The sequence below is a fragment of the Falco naumanni genome, chromosome 8 (genome assembly GCF_017639655.2).
Source record: "Falco naumanni isolate bFalNau1 chromosome 8, bFalNau1.pat, whole genome shotgun sequence".
NCBI lineage: Eukaryota > Metazoa > Chordata > Aves > Falconiformes > Falconidae > Falco > Falco naumanni.
In genome coordinates, this window is record NC_054061.1 from 1,414,789 (window position 1) to 1,435,083 (window position 20,295).

The 20,295-nt window shown below is 40.3% G+C and overlaps 1 protein-coding gene across 1 annotated transcript in view; it reads right to left on the reverse strand.

Annotated features, from left to right (window-relative positions):
- Window positions 1–20,295, reverse strand: part of JAKMIP2 (janus kinase and microtubule interacting protein 2) — a 62,527-nt gene that overhangs the window by 4,832 nt on the left and 37,400 nt on the right. Inside the window, exons 7-21 of the mRNA XM_040604657.1 lie at window positions 19,912–20,052; window positions 18,967–19,023; window positions 17,002–17,121; window positions 16,467–16,598; window positions 15,389–15,472; window positions 15,131–15,193; window positions 13,479–13,577; window positions 10,788–10,886; window positions 10,398–10,451; window positions 9,484–9,549; window positions 8,624–8,692; window positions 7,492–7,569; window positions 6,408–6,611; window positions 4,774–4,839; window positions 3,153–3,225 (exon numbers count right to left, since the gene is read on the reverse strand). Of these exons, the coding sequence (XP_040460591.1) occupies window positions 3,175–3,225; window positions 4,774–4,839; window positions 6,408–6,611; window positions 7,492–7,569; window positions 8,624–8,692; window positions 9,484–9,549; window positions 10,398–10,451; window positions 10,788–10,886; window positions 13,479–13,577; window positions 15,131–15,193; window positions 15,389–15,472; window positions 16,467–16,598; window positions 17,002–17,121; window positions 18,967–19,023; window positions 19,912–20,052 (1,383 nt within the window). The 3' untranslated portion in view covers window positions 3,153–3,174. The remainder of the gene's footprint in view (window positions 1–3,152; window positions 3,226–4,773; window positions 4,840–6,407; window positions 6,612–7,491; window positions 7,570–8,623; window positions 8,693–9,483; window positions 9,550–10,397; window positions 10,452–10,787; window positions 10,887–13,478; window positions 13,578–15,130; window positions 15,194–15,388; window positions 15,473–16,466; window positions 16,599–17,001; window positions 17,122–18,966; window positions 19,024–19,911; window positions 20,053–20,295) is intronic.

The following is a 20,295-nucleotide window of genomic DNA, read 5'->3' on the forward strand; positions in this document are numbered from 1 at the left end:
CCTTAAAATAGGCCAAAAGTAATTGTTATCAGCAAATGTGGAGGTTTTGTTATATTTTTTTTGATGGTCCTGATTCTTCTTTTATATATGTGTGGTTCTCCCCTTCCTGCTTTGAGAAGAGGGAAGGAATGGCTCCTCTGCAACAAAGAATTCTGTCTGCCTTCAAATACACTGCAGAGCTAATTGTAAGGCTGTTAAAACACACATTTTTTTCTTAGTATGCAGACACAGAAATGTTACAGGCACCTCAGACACAGGCTCCAACACAGAGAGTTAATCAGCACTGCTGGAATTCCAATGTCAGAGTAATAGGGTATTTTTTTTTCTATTTCGGGAAATGCTTATTTCAAAAGACACTGGGCTTTTCAGGAATAGCCGGTATATACAAGTGACTCATTCATGTTACGTCTGTAATTCTCTTCGCCCTCCTTTCTTTTCTGTGCTGGCATACCAAAACCATGCATACAGCCTCAGGAAGCACCCGCTGACATTTTTGCCCTGGCACTCAGGATTTCCTATTCTAAGTTCAATTACAGGTGGATTAAATTTGACATGTGAATGATCTTTTCCTTTCTAATGAAAAACGTCATATCTATGAACAAAAATTGTTATGCACTTTTTGGATATTTTTGGCATTTGCATCTACCACTGAGGGTTTTTTAAAAAACTTCTGAAAAAAAATATTTTCAAAACTAAAAAGTTTAAAAAAATCAGAAAGACACCATTTCCTCATGAGTTCTAATATTAATGAAAATTTTAATTTGTATTTCTCAGATGTATGCTCTACTGAAAAGACTTCACTGGGTGCATCATCTTAAAAGAGACAGGATTAAAAAAACTGTTTTTTTTAAACTATCATTCAGTAGTTTAATGTCATAAATGCATTTTTAATCAAGGTGATCTAAACTGAGCAAGGAATGTCTTTTGAAGCATATTTTCAAAGTAGTAAGAACCCCCTTGGCTTCTTATTTTTCTTCTACCATAGCTGATACCAGCATTGGTAAAAACTAGGATGTAGAAGCTTCTTACCAATTCTGTAGCTGTACCAGAAGCAGCAAATAGTCAATAGAAAACCAATTCCACACCCATACAGGTGGAAAATATAGGCGCCAACTGTATATACAGAAAATTCTGAACCTCTTACTGCCCCAGTTTTTCTCACGTGCTTTACAAGGGCTTTATCATAGCTGTGAAAAAACTGAAAAAAGGACAACAGTATAGGCAAATGGGAAAAACTCATGCAAACAGCTTCTTGCAAATATCACTATTGGTTCCTGTGAGTTTTCAGGGTGCACCTTAAATCCAAGACTTTTTTTAGGCTTTTTTTTTTTCACTTTCCTTCTAGGCTGGCACTTGTTCTGGACTCATGATTCTGTGGTATAGCAAAGGAACACAGTCATAAAAAATTATTTGCTACTACTGTGTACTGTGAAAACTTTGGCTTCTTAAAATTAGCCTATACATAATTCGGCTGTTTCAGCAGACTCTGATATTTTTCCCCACTAGGAATAAGCAAGAAACTGTAAAATCAAATTTTCACCAGTCATGGCCACTCAAAACATCTCACAGCTGCTGTGCTATGTCATGGTTTCCAGAAATCCTGCAGCGGGAACATTAGTAAGTATGCAGTCATAACTTAGTCTGTTTAATGCTTACAGGATCAAGGCAGTATGTTTTAAATAGCAGCAACTCTATAATGATATTGGCTACTGTTTACAAGAGCCTTGATCACTGATCTGTCCACATTCCTCTGATTCTTTCCCATGGTTCATTCCCCATTCAGTCCAACCTCCATGTATATTGTTGCCTCAGCGCATGAAAACATTCATTTTGAGGTCTGGCCAGCCAAGGAGGCAGTGGATTGCAGTTGATGTGGCTAATTCCGAAAGTTGTTTCTGCATCAGCACAAAACTGCAAGAAATCATTGATCTAGCTGAAATTAAGCACAAGACTGGGGGCTCTCCCTTAGAGAGAGAGGAAAACCCACCAAACTGGACCCATGCCACTTAGTTATGATCAATACCTTGAATTGCACCTGGAAACAAAGGCTGAGCTAGTACAAATGGTGGGAGGGCATGGCAAAACATCTCATGCAATTGTATTCTCAGCTTGCCTCAAGCGCAGGGCAGAAGAATTTATTCACTAACAAAGCTCAAGCCAGAGCCAAGAGATACAATGAGAAATTTAATGGTATGGGTCTGTCCCCAAATCAGAAAATTTTTATCTGTCATTACATCTCTTATTCTATTATTCTACTTCTGTTATCCTGGATCAGAAGAAAGATCCTCCTAATCCAGCATCCTGATGGTTCTGAAAGTGGCTAGTCACAGAAAGAAAAATGTGAAGGCCATGTACATTATAGTTCCCTGATTTATTTCCCCATCTTCACATCACTTTTTGAACTCTGAACTTTCAGCTGCTAAGCATGCTGTGGCAAAGTCTTCTTTACATCCTACATCATTAACTATCATTTTTTGTTTAAACTTATTACGTGATAATTGCTTGTACTGGAGGAGACAGTGAACGATGGCAAACTATCCATCCACCCATTTTATAACAAATTTTCTAGACCTCACCTGTACCTCCTTTTAACAGTGTCTCACTTTCTGAGCCAGAAAACCCCTTCCACCTCTCTGCCTCCCTCTTCCTGTCTCTCAGCAGCTGATCATTCTTTCTTGTCCTTTGTATCTCTCCTGCTTCTGGGCACTGAGCTCTACATGTTATAACCTCCCAAACTATTTCCTGAGTGTCAGTTCAGAGCCCATCACAGTATCTATATGGTTGAGATTTGTAACTGTTTTCCACCTGCATCACTTTGCAAACATTGAGTTTCACCTGCAATTCTCTTGGCTATTTGATACTGTGAAATCCTTATTAGCTTTCATTTTTACAATTCTGGATAGCTCAGTATCACCAGCAAGCTTTGGCAATTTCCTTACAAGTACACTGGATGGTGTTGGTGTGACTGCAACTCCCTCAACTCCCTGTGGAAACAGCTGTGTGATTACCCTCCTTATGAACGATTACAGACTAACAACGACCTGCTGAATTCTCTGACTCCAGACATACACAAGAACATACAAGGATGTGATGTGATCCTCAGCTCTGTGCAAGAAGCGTTAGCTTTGAGGAAACAAATAAAATAGTCTTACCTTTCCAAGAGGCACATTGACATCAAGGCCAAAGAATAAAGGCAAGAGAGAAGAACAAGAAGAGAAATAGAAACTGCAGAAGAAAAAGAGGATTGTGTAAAAACTAGAGGTCTTAGCAATGTAAGCATCAGAATTATTTTTGCTCTCTGTAGGACGACTAGAATAAGTATGCCTTTAGAAAACACTGTATTTCCCTAGCTATTTCTCTATGTACCATACCACCTCCCAGGCTTAGAAAATGGATAGCATTAATTTTGGTGATAATTACAATTGGCACCATATTGAAAGCCTGAGGTATAACTGTCACTATGAACCACCATGGGCTGACTGAAGTCACAAAGCTGGACATCAAAAACAGCACAGGTAATATTTTTAAGTGCATTAAAAAAGTGCCTGCAATCCATGCTGCAAATAGTCTGGGAATATATATATACACACATACATACACGCATAGTATCAAACCCTAACCATTAAATGTTTAATAATATGTTCTTGGAGGTCTCATTTTAATCATGAATATATTGTTTTCTGAGATGTAAATTTTTGTGAGTTTAAAGCTCTTCTGAAAACTGCCACTAAAAAAAGTCTCCTGTTCAAGGTCTCCAGTTGACCAATAGCTTAAGTTTTGCTTTCTTTATTTTCATGACAAATTATCATCTGTTATTTTCCCAAGTTATATATATTACAAAGAAAGACACTGAGTCCTTGTATCATAAAAATACTGTCAGAAAAGCAGAAAGAATTATGTGTATCAAGTTTTGCATTATGCCCACTTGTTTCACTTTAGGGACATACATATAAACTTGAAAGGGCTCATTAGCACTACTGTCATTATATTAACATAGCCATCATTCCATATTACAGTTTACACGTGGATGCTAATATTCACTGGTGTAAGTACACCAGCATGGCTACCACTGGAAATGCACCTTACACCGGGCTGGCATTTCTAGAAAAGACATCATGGCTAGCAGCGTGCTGTACCCATGCCATCATCTTTCTTCAACAATCTAACCTATCTGCAAGTAGCAAAACTCAGTGTGACAGAGTTGGCCTTACTCACCAACAAAAATGCAGTGCTTAGTTGAGAGAGAGAGAAAGTATGTGTATGTATATATATAGTATATATAAGAATGTGCACATATAGTTCTTTTGACAGTTCAGTTTAAGGGCAAGATTCTGGTACTATATTTACGTTGCATTCCATTACAAGCTTCAATAAAGAGGACAGTGTCAGAACCTGAGCTCCCTAGTCCTGCCAGATAAGGACAACCTTCAAATCTTCACTCAATTTCATTCAGTCCTTCCTGCTTGCCAGTCTCACCTTGCCTGTATACCAACATGACATTTAACAGCCAAATAAAGGCTTCATCATTTGGTACAGTTATCATTCACCATAATTAAAAGTGTTTGGCATGTATTTTATAAAATGAAAGGTTGTGGAGGAGACTCTAAGATTAAAGTCTCTATATACTGAAACACAAACCGAAAGGAAAGCATAGTAGGACACCAACAGGTCCAGCTGATGCAGCTAAACAAAAAGGTTTTGTAGTTCAAGAGAACTAGGCCATTACTTTCAAAAAAGTTGATCAGCATGCTTCAGAAGCATAACAGAACCAACCTTTTCCTCCAGATCCTTAATTTGTCTCTTTTGGATGTCAGTTTTATCTTCTAAATCTCGAATCCTCTGAAAATCAGAAAAGAAAGCATCTAGACTAAATTCTCAGTAAATCTGCTCTGCTGAACAAGTTAGTTAATGTTCCAAGTGCCAAAAGCCTAGAAATTAACAAGTCCGTTTCTTTGGCAGGGATAATCTTGTGTAGTACTGCAACTCCATCCACTAACCCTGCCTAACCACAACTTTACTGTGTGCACAACTGTTCAAAATATGCTACTGCATATGTATGTGTCAAATGCTGGAAATCAATATCAATAGTGGAACTGCTTCATATTACCTATTTTATCTTAATTCTGTGTTAAATAGATGGAAAGCATAAGGTCATGTTTATACTCTTTAGAATTATATCATGATTCGTTAAAATTTCTCAGTTTGATGTGTTGGAAGAGGATAAAAGTTATCAGATCTGAAATTATTAATGTATACATTTATACATTCATTCTGTGGTAAGTGGGATATATGTAACTTATAGACAAGGTGTATTTTTTTAGTAGAGCTAGGAACTTCTAGAAAAAAAAAACACCATGTAACATGAGTTAAACTTTTGGCCCCTTGGGCCAAAACAGAACAGGTAACAGATCTGCTAAGTATGAAAATGATGTCTTGAATCTCAGTATCTATTCAGTCAGGGCCTAAGACAGCTGGACAGCAAAGAGCAGAGATCCAAAGAGGCAAACCTGGAGACACCCAGAGAGCAGATGGCATTCCTGTGACCAGCTTTCTAATTGTCCCGAAGTGAGATGACTAGCTGATGAAACTCTTCCCTTCCTTGCCTTTCAGCCTTTCCCAACCCATCTGCAACTGAGGCTGGCCAAGTTGTTCAGAGAAGCCAGAACTGCTGTGGCAGTATTAATCAGGGCAGCAGTCATGGCTGAAATCAAGAAGCTCCTCACTCTGCGAAGGCCTGGTAAGAAGCAAGGGTGGACCCAGTCCTGAGTCTCCAACTCAGGATCTGGCAGCACTGTGAAAACGAAGTCCTCCTGTGAACCAGAAACCCTAACCACTGGGTGTATGTTTTCTCTTACTCTCATAAACATTTCAGTAAGTTCTGTTTCATTGTGCAACTGTCACATTAATCAGCATGCTGTGACTGCTGTTTTGCTCTGGAATGTCACAGCTTGCAAAGTAGCAAACACTGGTCTTTGAAGGTGAAATGTAGGACTGTATCTCAGCAGTGAAACATAAAAACCGCCCACTTTGCAGGGGACAGAGCAGCAGTGTCTGGAAAAACAGATAGCTCCTCCTGTGTAACACAAGCCAGAAGCATTCATACAGTTCCTCTTGTGCCCAGTCCAGTAACCAGGGATGATCACTCTTATTACAAAGCCAGATTCATGCGGACAGAATTCTGCATGAAAACTTTAGTTTGGAATTTTAAAACTCAAAATACACCAAAACAATCCTCCACAAGCTAATATCATATGTGTTTGTGTACACAGTAAAGACATAAAATATGAAACAAAAAACTAGATGCCAGGTGCTCTCATGACCTGGAGCTTGTCTAAATTTGATCTCAGCTGATGTTCTCATACAGCAAAGCTGAGTAGATATACATGTGTGTGGTTCCTTTTTCTTACCTGATGAGCCTGCTGGAGTAGCTCCATCCTCTCCTGAAGAATCTGGCAATCATATTCTCTGCTTTTCCTCAGCATCTGACGTCTTAGTTTTTCTACTGCTGTTCTCAGCTCTTCCTGCTGTTTTTCAGTGAGTAGCTCCCCAAACTTTATCACCGTTTCTTGCTGCAAAGCATTGTACAAGGTGGCTTCAAGCTCCTGGATCCTCTGGTTGATGCAATACCAAAAGCCAGTTAGAGATGAAACATTGTTTAAAACACAGTGGGAACTGGGGGTTGGTGGCAGATTCAGGCGCCTGCATGAGAGGTGGTCCCTGTGCTCAAGTGCGCAAAAATGTGAAAAACAGAACTCACAAAATAGTTCAGCATTTTGACAAAAGGACACGAACTTTTATTTTTAAAATATTTTAATATTAATTTTCACGGAAATCCCTCACACTTTTTTTAAGCAGTTACAGAGATGATTAGGAGCTGGATAAATTTTCATACCTATTTTATAAGTGTAAAGATGAGTATTTCACCAATTCTAACATATTGACCCATTGTACTAAAAAACAAAAGAGGAAAAGTTGAAGGTCACTGTCAGGCTACTTTACTCTTAAACCTGCTAATTAACGAGCATCCTCATTAACTTGACAAATCAATCATGATGAACTTGCACAGCCAGTTATCAGACCTATGTAACAGAATTTGATATAGCAGTGTTTAGAGCAGGAACTCTTGCTTTTTGTGGCATACTGTCTTCTTGCTATAACATATGCAAAACGGCCAAGATTCCAGATCAGAGTTCCAGTTGGTTGCACTGACTCTAGTTGCACAAGGTGACATTAATGAGTAGTATCTGCCTTTAACTGACAAAAGAGTTTCACACTTCAGGAGACCTGCCTTTTTGTGACATGAAAAAAACTAGGTGTCATGTTGAAGCTGTGCAGATTGCATGGTAGTGCATTAAAGGAATGGGGAAAAAACCAAATAAATCTAAAAAGATACTACAGAAAAAGCAAGAACCTCTCTTCCTGATCCGACAGGAGCCTGTGTCCTGTCACAGTGCTGGTCAATATGTGCTGTAGAACCTCCTTTGTACATACCATGTATGCTTGGTCAAGAGCTTGCTTCCTGTAGTCCAATTCTTCCTCCAAATAGCCTTTTATTTTGCAAAATTGCTCCTACAATGAAGGGTCATTTGGACAGAAAAATGAATTAGTTACTCAAAGTATTTCACCAAGTTTTATTAAAGCAACTACAGATATCTGACTCAGGAGTAAAAGTCTTCAACTGACACTCTGCAGAGTTAATATCTGACTCAGCTAGAAAAGAAGGAAGGGAAAATAGCTGCGGATTGCTTTTTATGATAATACATTTGATCTACATGGAAATAAATCCACCATCTCGTTGCTGACTTCAGTGATATCGCCTAGCATTTCAGTAGTGTAATTCAGGGGTTTGTGTGTGATTTTTCTAAAGACACCTCCTCTGGTGTCGTGGACAACTCCTTTTATGCTTTCTATTTTAGAAGTGTGGAAGTGCAATAAACAGGAACTAAATGGGCATATATTCACATTATTTGGGCAAAGCTGCTGTGCTTTAACTTCTCAGCCTACCTTAAGCTGAACTGACCTAAGCATGGACATACTATAGGAACAGAACGTAAACCACTATAGCTACCCAACTCTTCTAGTTATGCTTGTTCATCTTGTAGGTTACTTCCATTGACTAGCATAAGAATAGGGTAAGGTACTAACTTTACTGGTGCTACAGGAAATTCAGTTCACCCGTGAATGTTCTGCCCTTCTGGATGATATTGGCTTAAAATGTAATGAAAGAAAACAGTGTGATAGTTCATTAGTTTCCCACGTACTGGTACTGAATAAAATGTGATACAACAGCTGATGTTTAGACTGTGAATCTTACAAGGCAAAAAGCGCAGTCATTTGCATCGCTGAAAATCACTGAGCAATGTTTGAGCCCTCTGTACTTACTAATACAGTCATCCTCATGGAAAAAGAAAGTTTTCAAATCTTCGGTATTTCTGTTTCTATGTTAGTCTGCTGTTGCATGTGAACCAAACAAGTAACAATTTTTTAGATCCACCAATAATCAGAGAAAGCCTGCATACTTGTTTTGCCAAAAGGCCTTTTCAGTTATCTTTCGGCACACCAAGTAAATGTGACACAGTCAGTGTCTTGCCCCTAAAATGTGGATTAAGGAAACTTCACTTACCATATCACTTTCCAGTTCCATCATCTTCTGATGCAGAGCAGCTTCAGCTCCCTCAATCTGCTGGATCCACTGGAAGGAAGACAATGAGAGCTGTGACCTGCTGTGTTTTCTAGGCACATGGGCAGTGGCAAGTGGGAACTCTACAGCATCTTGTTAATCTATTTTTAGTAACCTACTTCTGGGCCCATGTTGATTAGGTAGTGCTTCACAGAGAAGCAGTAAGAGGATCGCCATTACTGCATCATGGGAAGATGGAAAAGCATACTTTCTTGGATAGACAGGGAACCTATTTCATCCCATGGATAAGGGCCTATGATGGGGCTCTAGCATCTCAAAAACAGCTTAGCTGTGTAGATGGCAATTTACTTTGCAGAGGAGAAATTGCTGAGTAGAATCCTTGGAAGCTGTCATGTTGACAAAATTGTGTGCTGCATTTGAGCCACAGAAAGCAATTTTAATCTGCCGTAATTTTCTTTTTAATTTTCAAAATAAGAAACTTTGACACATTATTTCAGCGGGAATTATGCATACATATTCCTTCAGAAGTTTTGAAAATCTCAGGACCAGAAATCCCACACTCCAGCTAATTATGGTTTAAATGTCTGATGGTTTCTCATTCCATTTACAGTAACAAGTTTCATTTGACATTATTTCTGTATTTGCAGTTGTTTTGAGTTCACAGCTTAAGCCAGCTGAGTTTGATATTTTTGCTGCTTTAGCAAGGTGTTTGGGACTGTGCTGGCAGTTGGCTTTACCTGGAGAATCGCTTCCTACACTAGAAAAGTTTGACAATATTGACAACGATAACAGAGCAGAAAATATCCAGTGTTAGATGAGGCCTTAGATAACACACAATTTACCTTCTCTGCCAAGGACAATACAGTGGAAGCCTGAATTATGGCCACTTGTTCTTCATTTCTTAAATTCTGTGAAGAGAGAGAGGGAAGAAGAAAATTGGCAGCACCTTCCTGCATGAATAAAGATAATTCCGGCTACAGACTAGGTCTACAGTTTTCAGGGGATCCCTGTAGTACCAAGTATCCTATTCCCATCGAAACAGCCTGTTAACATATTAAAAAGAACACTGCTTTTGCCTTCCTCCATGATATGGACTATATGTTTTCATCCCATTGCATCTTATGAGAAACAAACTAAAATTAGACCCATGTATCTGTTTTCATGCTAGTTTTACAAAGCTGACTTTCCATTAAAGTTTTTGTAAAAATAATGCTGATTTACACCAGCATGTGAAGAGATAATCACGATCCTTCGTTTTTATTTCTTATACATTTTCTTAAAGCACATCTAACGTTGGCCAGATACAGGATGATCTCTTTTACATGACTAAAGTAGGCAGCAATGCCCACTTAGAAAGCCACAGGGAATTTGATAATTCTTGCCTATTAATGAAACTGTTTGCAGAGGAATCCTAGTCCTGATGAAGAGCAGTTGGCTCAGACTGCCAAGTTAATTCATGTGCTTTCCTGAATGACTGGAGTGCAGTCAGGCCCAGTTCCAAATATGAGTGACCTTTGGACACTCTTCCCAGTCTGCTAAACCAGACATTACGGCTGCTACTTCATTACTAGTTCTCCGACTATTGAAATCTCACAAATCCTTAACTTAGAGAAACAAATACTCCTTAAATTAATTGTTCTGATATTACATAATTTAACAAGTATCTTAGAAAACAGTCATGATAATTATAGATTTCACTTACTCTACTGTACAAAATGCAGCTTCTAAAGGGAAAACACCTCCCACTTTAACTTACCCCATTATCACCTAGGATGTCTAACTGCTTTATGAGGTCTGGGATGCTGACATCCTGCAAAGACAGAATAAGGTAAAGGCATGGCATGCACATTTTATTACAGCTTCAATATTCATCTCTCCTATGAACCACGTTGAAATCAACCATATTGTTTTATCCCATGGAAATGCACCACACACTGATTTCAGTTGCCTTTGAGCCAGGTTTTATCATTACGTTGAAAATTATGAGTCCAATTCAATTGTGTCAGTCATCACACACCCTTACATTAGACTGAGTTTAAGTGCTTAAAGTTTAGTGTAGTTATTAGCAGAGATGAATGTAATGGGTTATAAGGGCAGCACCATCCACTCCTGTAGTTAGAAGTGCTGCCTTATAAAACCGACCTACCTTAACTCCTTCCTTCATGCAGTAGATCTGTAGAGCACTCACACCATCTGAGAATGGGTGAATCTGCAGATTAAATGGTGGGGAGCGTCTCTCTCTTTCCTGGAAGTAAATTGAAAAGATGCCAGAGAACATATTAGAATGAAGGAGATGCACACAGAACTCATTAAATGCCATAGCTACTGTTTATATCATTCTTCACAAATCCAAGCTCTTCATTTTACAAGTCAAAGAAACAAACATTTAGACTTAGTCTGAAAAACAGTGTGCCAAGTGGGATAGGATCCTGAACCCAAGCTAACTATTTTACAGGAGACTATTTATTTGATCAGTTATTTTCCTTTGCAAATTGTCTGCGAAAAGGCTAAGACACTCAAGTGCTTTGCTTAATGAAGTGCTGAACAACTACTTCTTGTAAATACACCCTTTAGAAACAGGTATTTGACTTAAGACTGCTAGGATACTCAGATTACACATTTGCTCATCCTGGTATGCTGCATGTTCTGATATCTGTGAAAGGTAGTAAGTTCAAAAAGGTTGATCAACTTAGCTATTTATACACCTTCATTGCATAAAATCTACAAATATTTGTCCAGTTTTAAAGTACCAAAGACAAAAATAAAAATGTGAAGATGTTATTTCCCTTTCAGGTATCCAGGCAAGCACAGAAGTGAAAATGAAATTTCACTTTCAAGTGTATTTTTTTTTTATGAACATGTAACTCACTTGATCAGTCCAGTTCCATGTCATATGAAAACACAGCTGTCACGTAAAACTGTAGGAAAGTTCTATAAATATGGGACACATCTGTCCCAGCACTGACTCAGGAGAGCCAGGAAAGGCTCTGTGTTACCTACAAGGCCTTGGACAGCAACTGAAAAGAACAACTGAGAAATAAACCAGCTTATACTGGAAAAAAGACCAGGTGGAAGCAGGCACGCCTAAGAATCTATAACAAGGGGCCGTCTGGGAAGAGGGACACTGAGGTTCAACCCAGTCCTCTGGCTGCCTGCAGGGGCTTCTGGAGCTCCTCCATCACCCTACAGTGTCACCTGAGGGACCTTTCTTACCTAACACAGCTCACAAGAGAGCTCCTCAAGAGGGAACATGTCCAGTGCCTGCAAAAGTGACAGTGCTTGCAAGTGGGCAGACAAGCTGTCTCTATTCACTGTGCAAGGGCCTACAGCCTCCAGACGCAAATTAGGACAACTCCAGACCAAGCACTATATGCAACACAGGTGGGTGCTGTTGGCTTTTCACACATGCCAGCGCTGGCAAGCATGAAGATAAAAGGCTGCAGGAGCAAGACCACATTCACCTATATAAAATGTCTCTTACCCCTACCACAGTGGCAGGAAACTAAGGCACAGAGAGATTACATCTAAAAGTGCCTCAGCAATCAATAGTACAGAAGCTGTTGCAAACCACTGTGCAGGGAGCCTGTGTTCCTTGGGCACCTTGGCTCTGTAGCCCAGCTGTCCTCAGGTGCTCACAGCAGGGCAGAAGCCCCCAGCACAGCACAGCCCACAGCTGCAGCCCCAGGGAGCCCCAGCCATCCCCCAGCAGGGCTGGAGTGCCTGCGGCTCTCAGAGACCTGGCTTCGGCTCCCTCCACCACATGAGCCAACGTGCACAGTCCTCCTCTGCAACAAGGAGAGCTCTAACCACCCAGTACAGATTGGTTTGAGTAAGACAGCCCCCATCTCCTCTCACAGCCCAGTTGCCCACAGAGAAAAGAATTCAAGATTCACTGGCTCAGAGGGGACGAGGTACAACAACCCTTTTACCCCCATGGGTATGGTACTAGAATACAACAGCCCTGGGTCCAATACTTTCTTACAAATGCTTATGCAATTTCATCGATCATTGCTGATTCAAACTTCAAAGAGTTCCAGTCCTTCAAGCACAGGGCTAGAGAGGTGCACTTCTCACAGCAGCACTCTCAATGAAACTTGAACTCTTGTCTCATCACCCTTGCTGAAAGAGGGGAAAAGAACAAAGCCATTGTACACCAGCATTAAGGTTTTCTTAGGGGGAAACAGGGCTTTGAAGACCCTGAAGAGGGAACTGTACCTGCATCTCTGACTTCTTAGAGGAACACTCTACTCTTCAGCTATTAGAGATAAAAGCACGCTCAACATTTCTTTCTCCTCCAAGACCTGTTCAGGTTCATAAAAAAACCAAACAAAACAACAACAAAAAAACCTGGATGCCTATTCTCAGGAGGGATCTTAGCTGTGAACCAGGATGCAGCCCTGAGCAAAGTACATGAGGATGGGGTTTAAGCCTTGCTTATTCGGTTAATTTAAATGTAATTAATTTCTGTCCATTTTAGTAGACTCCAGGCCAGCAATAAGAACAAAGCATGTTCACAACAGACTGCTCCAAAGTACTGGAAAAACCATATCCACGGGTGTGGTAACCAAGAGCCGTACTGACACTAATTAGTTAAGCTCATTTATGCACACTGGGCACCTAGCCCAGAGAGAAGTGAACCAGTCAGGTATGGAACTTACTATTTCCAGGACTTTGGAGCTGACATACTTCAGCTCACAATCAAAAATTCTGGGCCTTATTTGTTACTCTGTTCTATCACTAGAATGTTTGCGTAAACACTTGATTAAAGTTGGTGTCCAGTACAAGTGCACTAGTTTAATTTGCTACCAGCTCTACTGTAACTGAGCTCATCCATCACCTCCAGCTCAAGGTTGCGGAACTCCAGCAGCTCATTCTGGTCTCGGGCATCCTGTAGCTCCTGTTGTAGACGGTTGTTTTCTGCTTCCAGTTTCTCTATCTAATAGAAATACGTACATTCAGGATCTGTGTGACTGTTACAAGAAACACTGAATATCTGATAACAGTTGAGGTAGCATAGGCAGAGCGAAATCCAAACTCTAGAGATGGTTCACTACTTGCTGTTTTACCTCAGTCTTTGGTTTACAGGTGAACTTCTTGTCAAAATCCTAAACTCATAAAATGCTTAGGCTGGAAGTTTTCCTAAAAAAATCCAATACTAGGGGAGATCAGCAGGGAAGTTAACTCTACAGAGGTGTCAGGTTTGCCAACAGATTAGTCTGCACTAACTATTAAACACACTATTCTTACGGAAAAACACTGGAATAGATTGTCTGGGGAGGGATGCGGAGACATCATTATTGGAACAGTTTGGATAAATGCCTATCAGGAATGACACAGAAACAGCTGCCCCTGCCTTGGAGAAGAGCTTGGGCTAGGTCAGAGATTCCCAGTACACTACAGTACATGAAGCACAGATGCCAATGGAGGGAGAGCTGTCTTTGTGGAGAGTTACCTGAGCAGCCATTCCACCCATGCAAGCACCTGGGTGAACTGCACGTCAAGCATCTCCACATGAGTAGTTCTGTCAGTTAGCAGGTAAGATTTAAATACCACCACAGCTGTCCCTAGCTTGCTTGTTGTGGACAACCCCACCACTAGCTCTTCAGCCTGCTCTCTTCTGCAAGTCTCTAGCCAGTGCCAGGACATGTATTTTGCAGTCAGGTTGTCCAAGGAGGGCCCAGACAAGGACAGCTAAGGAGCATGGTAAGCCTGAGGTCAAATGAGCCCCCATGGGTCAGTCTGTCTGAATGGGGAAGGATGGCACAGGACTGGAGACTTGTTAGGGGCATTTACGGAAGGAGAGAAACACAGACTAAGAAACCTCATCTGGGGAGGTGAAAGACAGCAGGAGACATGGTGCTGGTAGTTATCACCTCTTGCTGATGGCAGTCATACGTATGACCAGTGCTGTTACTGTTGGCAATACACAAGCAATGTTGAAGTCCTTCATATCCTTATATTCCATGATTAAAAATACATACATACATACAAATATATATACACACACAAACAGGTGATATTCCTAAATGCATCAAGGGACTGAACAGTGCAAGTTCTGCTGGACCTAGGGATGACTTTAAGCCCTTAACAGAACAGGGACTAGGAGTGTGAAAGGGTTAGAGGGTGACTGCATTTCTACTGCTATTTCATTTCAAGAAGCTAAGCTCAGACACCTTGCCAGTGCAGCAGCAGCAGCAGACCCTTCAGTGCAATTCTACTGGAACACAAAGGTCTGCGCCAGAATGACGAGCAGAGCTTCCAGCTCTACTGGAGCTTATCAGCCAAGCTGCTGCACCAGCAACTGCCAGCAACAACAGTGCCTAATCAGAGCTGGAGAGGGCTTGTCTTTCCGTATGTTATCCTGTCTGTATTAATCTGTGCTGTTCTATCCTTATACTATCCCTATAAGCACCAGACTGCATGTCCAAAAAGTATATTGCAGAATCCAGATTACCCTTCAGAGTGAACATGCAAAACTTGGGAACTTACCTTGTCTAAAAGCTCTTGGTTCCTCTTAATGAATAGCTGTTTGTCTTCCACCCAGTGTGAGTCCTGTTGGATGAACAAGTACTATTACAGAATAATCAAACTCTGTGAGATTGGGTGCATTTATTGAAAATTGGACCCTCTTTACTGAACAGTGACATTACATCTCATGGAAGTCCATATTGAAATTGTGCTAGGTATTCTGCAAACAGAGCAGATAAGAATCAAAACAGAAAAGGAAAATACACAAAAAGTGCTTACCTGCCCTTTCTGTGCCAAAGTTTTCTCCAGATCTTCTATTTTGGCTTTATATCTCTGGACTTCAGCTTGGAGCTGCTCCTGAGCCTGTTGAAGTCAGGCACAGCATGAAATAGTAAAAAAAGCAGCAATGTGACCAGTATTAAAAGAAAATCAAACACAGCAGAGTCTGGGTTTATGCTGTTGCTTCCAATGAGTGAGTAACCTTTATGAAGACTCTGGCTCAGCGATGTTTTGTGCCACTCCTCAGATTGGCATACAGATGACCCAAGGGAACAGAGAGGTAACAGATCAGTCCCCTCTCCCCAGTCAAGCCTATTATTACCAAGTATTGCATTAGAGTAGCAAAACACAAGCTCAGGTATTCAGGGTGACAGGCTTTGCTCAAAGATCCTTGTAAGGGGCAGTCTCTGAATTGAAAAAAAAGTCCTTACTAGATGAGAGTGCCAGAAGCTAGCAGAAAGAAGCAATTAAAACTGCCTGGGGGGCTCTTCAAGAGCCGACTCAACAAGCTGTGATCTCACAGCTGACACTGTTTTAAGCAGGAATTTGGGCTGGAGACCATTTGAGGTCCCTTCCAGCCTGAACAATTCTACAATTTAATCAGAGGGACAACATTTTTAGCCTTGGAAGATTTACTGTAGTCTGCATCACACTTAAATTTGAATGTAATTTGCATTTCTCTGTTTGACACATTCAGGTGAACATTCCTGAAGCTGGCACAATGTGTGCCTTTGTGAAAACCCACAGGCCTCTATTTTCCTTTAAACCCTATACTCTCACACCTGGACAAAAGATGAGAAACCCCATGTGATTCTGCACTGAATTGCAGAAATGCCTGCTTTGGCATTCCTGCTCAGCTGTAGTTTTCAGGTTCAGGCAGAGGACAGCCCCTTGTAAACTGAGTGATTGCATCCATTCTTAATTGTCACTCTCTTTAAATGTACCCAGCAAATGAGTGAAGCAGACATCTCTCAGTTGTATGGATGCTGTATGCAACTCCATTACCTTGTACATCACTTTGAGGGGTTTGTACGTCTTGATAGCAATGAAATGCTTTCACCCTCAAACAAATACTAACCTTGGCTTCTCTTTCAGCATCTATGATGCCTCCTGTCTGCTCCTGCAGCAGTGCATATGCTCTCTGCAGGGCCTGGTACTCCTTTGTCAGCTGTCGAAACCGCAGCTCTGATTCTTCCGCTGCTAAACCGCACTGCCAAAGCAAAGAATGTAAATGTGATTTGTTAAGCACAACAGTTGGTTTACAGGTCTTGATTTGGTGAGCTTGCTGTGATATGAAGTAACAAGAATGTGGAATTTATACAGCGTTTATAGATCTTGTAGGTTAAAGAAATGTGATGTTTATTTTCTTGAAGGGGGAAAGGAAAAAAATAATCTCAGATTGCGATGAAGTCATAGCTGTAGACTCTATAGACTATGTTTTGAAGGAACCTCTCAGCGTTTCAGTAACCAAAATTGAGGCCAAACTTAATGAAGAACTTACCACTCAATATGCACTACAAAAACCTAACTTTTTTTAAGAGTCTGGCCACTTGTTTTGGAACTCAAAGTCTCTTGAAAACCTGTCCATGCCTATGGAAACAGTCAGATCTTACCTCATCCAGATCATCATCTGGGGTTGCTGGTGTTCTATCTGTTCTGTATGAGGCCACAGAGGATGTTTCAGAGTCCATGGAATCATCATCGTACCCAAAAACTGTATCTACCACATGTCTCTAAAGAAGGGAAAACATGATTTCTGAATCTCCTTGGTAACAGGTAGCATGAGTTTCTGATGCGGGGGAAAGGTTCGTTCAAAATCACACTGCTAGTTACTTAAAAAAGGCAATATGAAAAAAGAGCAACGGGCTACCCCTGCAATTACTATCGCCAAACAAATCCAAAAGGAACTATGTTGAAGATTAGGTCTTGTGCTGGTGAAGAATGAGTGTACCAAGTAATTCTGAGCAGAGGATCTGGCTCAGTCTAAAACTTGGAAAGCATAATGGCAGCAGCAACACGCTGAAGTCTCTGCCATTGCAGGAAGGCAGGAGCATTGTCTGTTAACCCCAAAGCTGTTCAGAAGACATCTACCAACATGCAGACTGGTGTGCAAACCATATGGTGTGTAACACCAGAAAGAGCTGGAAATGTGTGCACACTAGTGAACCCTCCTCCTTCTCTCACAAACACCACTGGTATTTTTAATATCAGTGCTTTTCTCACTGATATTGCTGTTGGAGTGAGTGAGTGAAAGCTATGCTAATACAAAACCAGCGTGAAGGAACTTTTCTCTCACACATCTTTCCAGTACCATAGTAACTGCCACGTTGTAAGAGATTGCTCGTGCTACACATTTTGGTTGTATGTCTGACACCTCACTATCTCCCATCTCAGTAATGGAATTAAATTAAAACTGTGAGTCATGTTCTATGAAGGTACAGAAGCTTGACCCTGCAGGCTTGGTTTCAGGGTACAGATCTGGGCATTTAAATACTTAGCTTATGAATAATTCTACAAACTGATTGACAAGCATTTCAGATGCACTTCTGCTTTGCAACACTTTTCACTTTTGCTGACAGGTTACAACCTTCTAAACATGGAATTTAAATCACACAAAAAACATGTACCAAAGATGCCAATAACCTTTTGCATATATTATCTTTTTCTGTTCATTATTTTTTTTCAAGTGAAGACAATAGCCATATTCTCCCATATTATAATCTCTGGCTTCGAAGTAAAGTTGACTGATAAAAATACTTTTTAGTCCTTGTCTCCTTATGTCTGCTGTACATTGTTTCAAAACCCATACAGAACAATGTGATGACACATCTAGGATTTACTGGTCTGAAATTCTCTGTGTGTAGGATAGCACTGCATTACTTTCACAGAACATGGCTGACATACTAAAGGATGTCCTCGGAGGACAAAGAACAACCAAGCTCTGTTTTCTACACAGTATTTCCACTTTCTGGATCTGAGACGTGGCTGTTGCAAAATCATTCTTCACACTTAAGATGATAAAGGATCTATTTGAACCACTACTGACTACTTGGCTCTAAAATTGTAAATTATACCAGCTTCTGACTTGACCCAATTCCAAGTAATAAAACAGGTAACCAAAGGCCTGTGGATCTGAGCAGGACAGAATAACACTCAATTTCTCAGGGAGAAACCTCCGCTTCAAGAATAAAAATGCACAAGAACTTTGTTTTAGCCCATATGTGCTGTGAAAAATAGACAGCAAAAGATAGATGGGAAGATCTCTGGAAACGTAAATACATCTCAGCATAATAGACCTTGAGAACAATATTTATAGAAACCAGATGGAAAGAAAATTGTTACTATTTCAAGGGGAAAAAAAGTACCATTTTTTCCAAAAATAAAATAGCTATGCACCCTTAACTGAATTTCCAAGTGGACTTAAAAAGCTCTCCCAAAGTAACTAAGGTGTTTATAAACCTGATCACTAAAGCAGACTGTTATAATCACAAAGCTCTCTTTAATCAGATTGGTAAAAGTATGCTTTCCTCAGAGCCTACTAGCTCTGTATATAAGCTGAAAACAAGTTTTCCTCTTACCTTAATTGGCTTTGAGCTCCTTTTATGTTTTCTGCGACGAATGAGTTTCTCTCTGTCCTAGAAAATAAGATTTAAAAGTTACTCTCTCTTCTTTTGTTTGCAGCTGTAAAAGGACAAATCTACAGAGGAAATAAAACACTTGGCTTCTATCAAGTCTCCATTCATACATTCAAATAGGAATCTGATTCCAGGTGGAACAGAGGATTCATATCCAAATCTGTACATGTGTTGGCTGAAAACTACTTGAAGAAGGGAAGATGGGATATCTGAAAAAAAAACCCAAACCCCTCTTGTTTGACAAGACACTGATGGATTTCCTGTTAAAATCACTGGGAGGCCTGTTGCAGGCTTGGGCTTTGTGTAAGAGGCTGTCTACCTTCCCTGCAGAAGGGATGCTGCTTCTGTCTCAAAGTCATCAAATGTTGGTAGTGATGATCTCACCAGTCCTAGCAATGATGTCTTAGAAGAGGGAACAGCCTGTTTTGGAGTCTCTCTCCTTCCTCTCGACATCATAATGCAAGGTCAGGTGAAAAAGAAATTGTCAGTATTAAGTGACAGAAGAACTACTCAATCACCCTCTAGCAGCTCACACTTTTCCAGCACATGATATCGTACTGTGTGCCTGCCTCTTGTTAAGGAAACTTTTTAATGGTAGCTTAGTTATACCCTGCCTTGTGAACATGTAGCTATCTTCCCAAGCTCCACAGTTCTTAGTCTGTGTTCATTTCTAGAGCTCAATTCACACACAAGAGTTATGCTTTTGAGTTGTAGGGGCTGATGCCCCACTAGAAATTCAGTTAAACTGCACCCATGCATACCTACATCTAAAAATTTGCAGGTGTTAAAAATAAGATATTAACCCTCACACCTCTAGTTAGAAGACATACTATCAGTGGTAAACTGTGCACAGGAATCCTCCCTAGTTTCCCAGTGCTCTGGACATACCCTTGTTAACTCATCAATTATGTTCTGTTGTTCTATGACTTGAAGCTTTAAGAATTCAGTTTCTTGTTCCTCATTAGCCTGATCCAGGTCATTGAGAGATCTTAATTTCTTTAGAGGAGGATGTGATGTCATTTTTTCTCTCTGTGGCAAGACGAAGAAAGAAAGAAAGTAAGATCCACCAATCAGAAGACAAAAAGACCACCTTTCAGTCAAAAATCAGGCATTATCTTTCATTTAAGTTGTACAGCCCTTGAAATATACTTCAGCGACGCCATTTTTATAATTTTATTAATACTTGTCAGCACTTCTTAACAATAAAGCAGCACAGAAAGGCTGAGTTCTTCAACCAGAACAACAAAGCTTTATCTATTTACTTATTGCGTG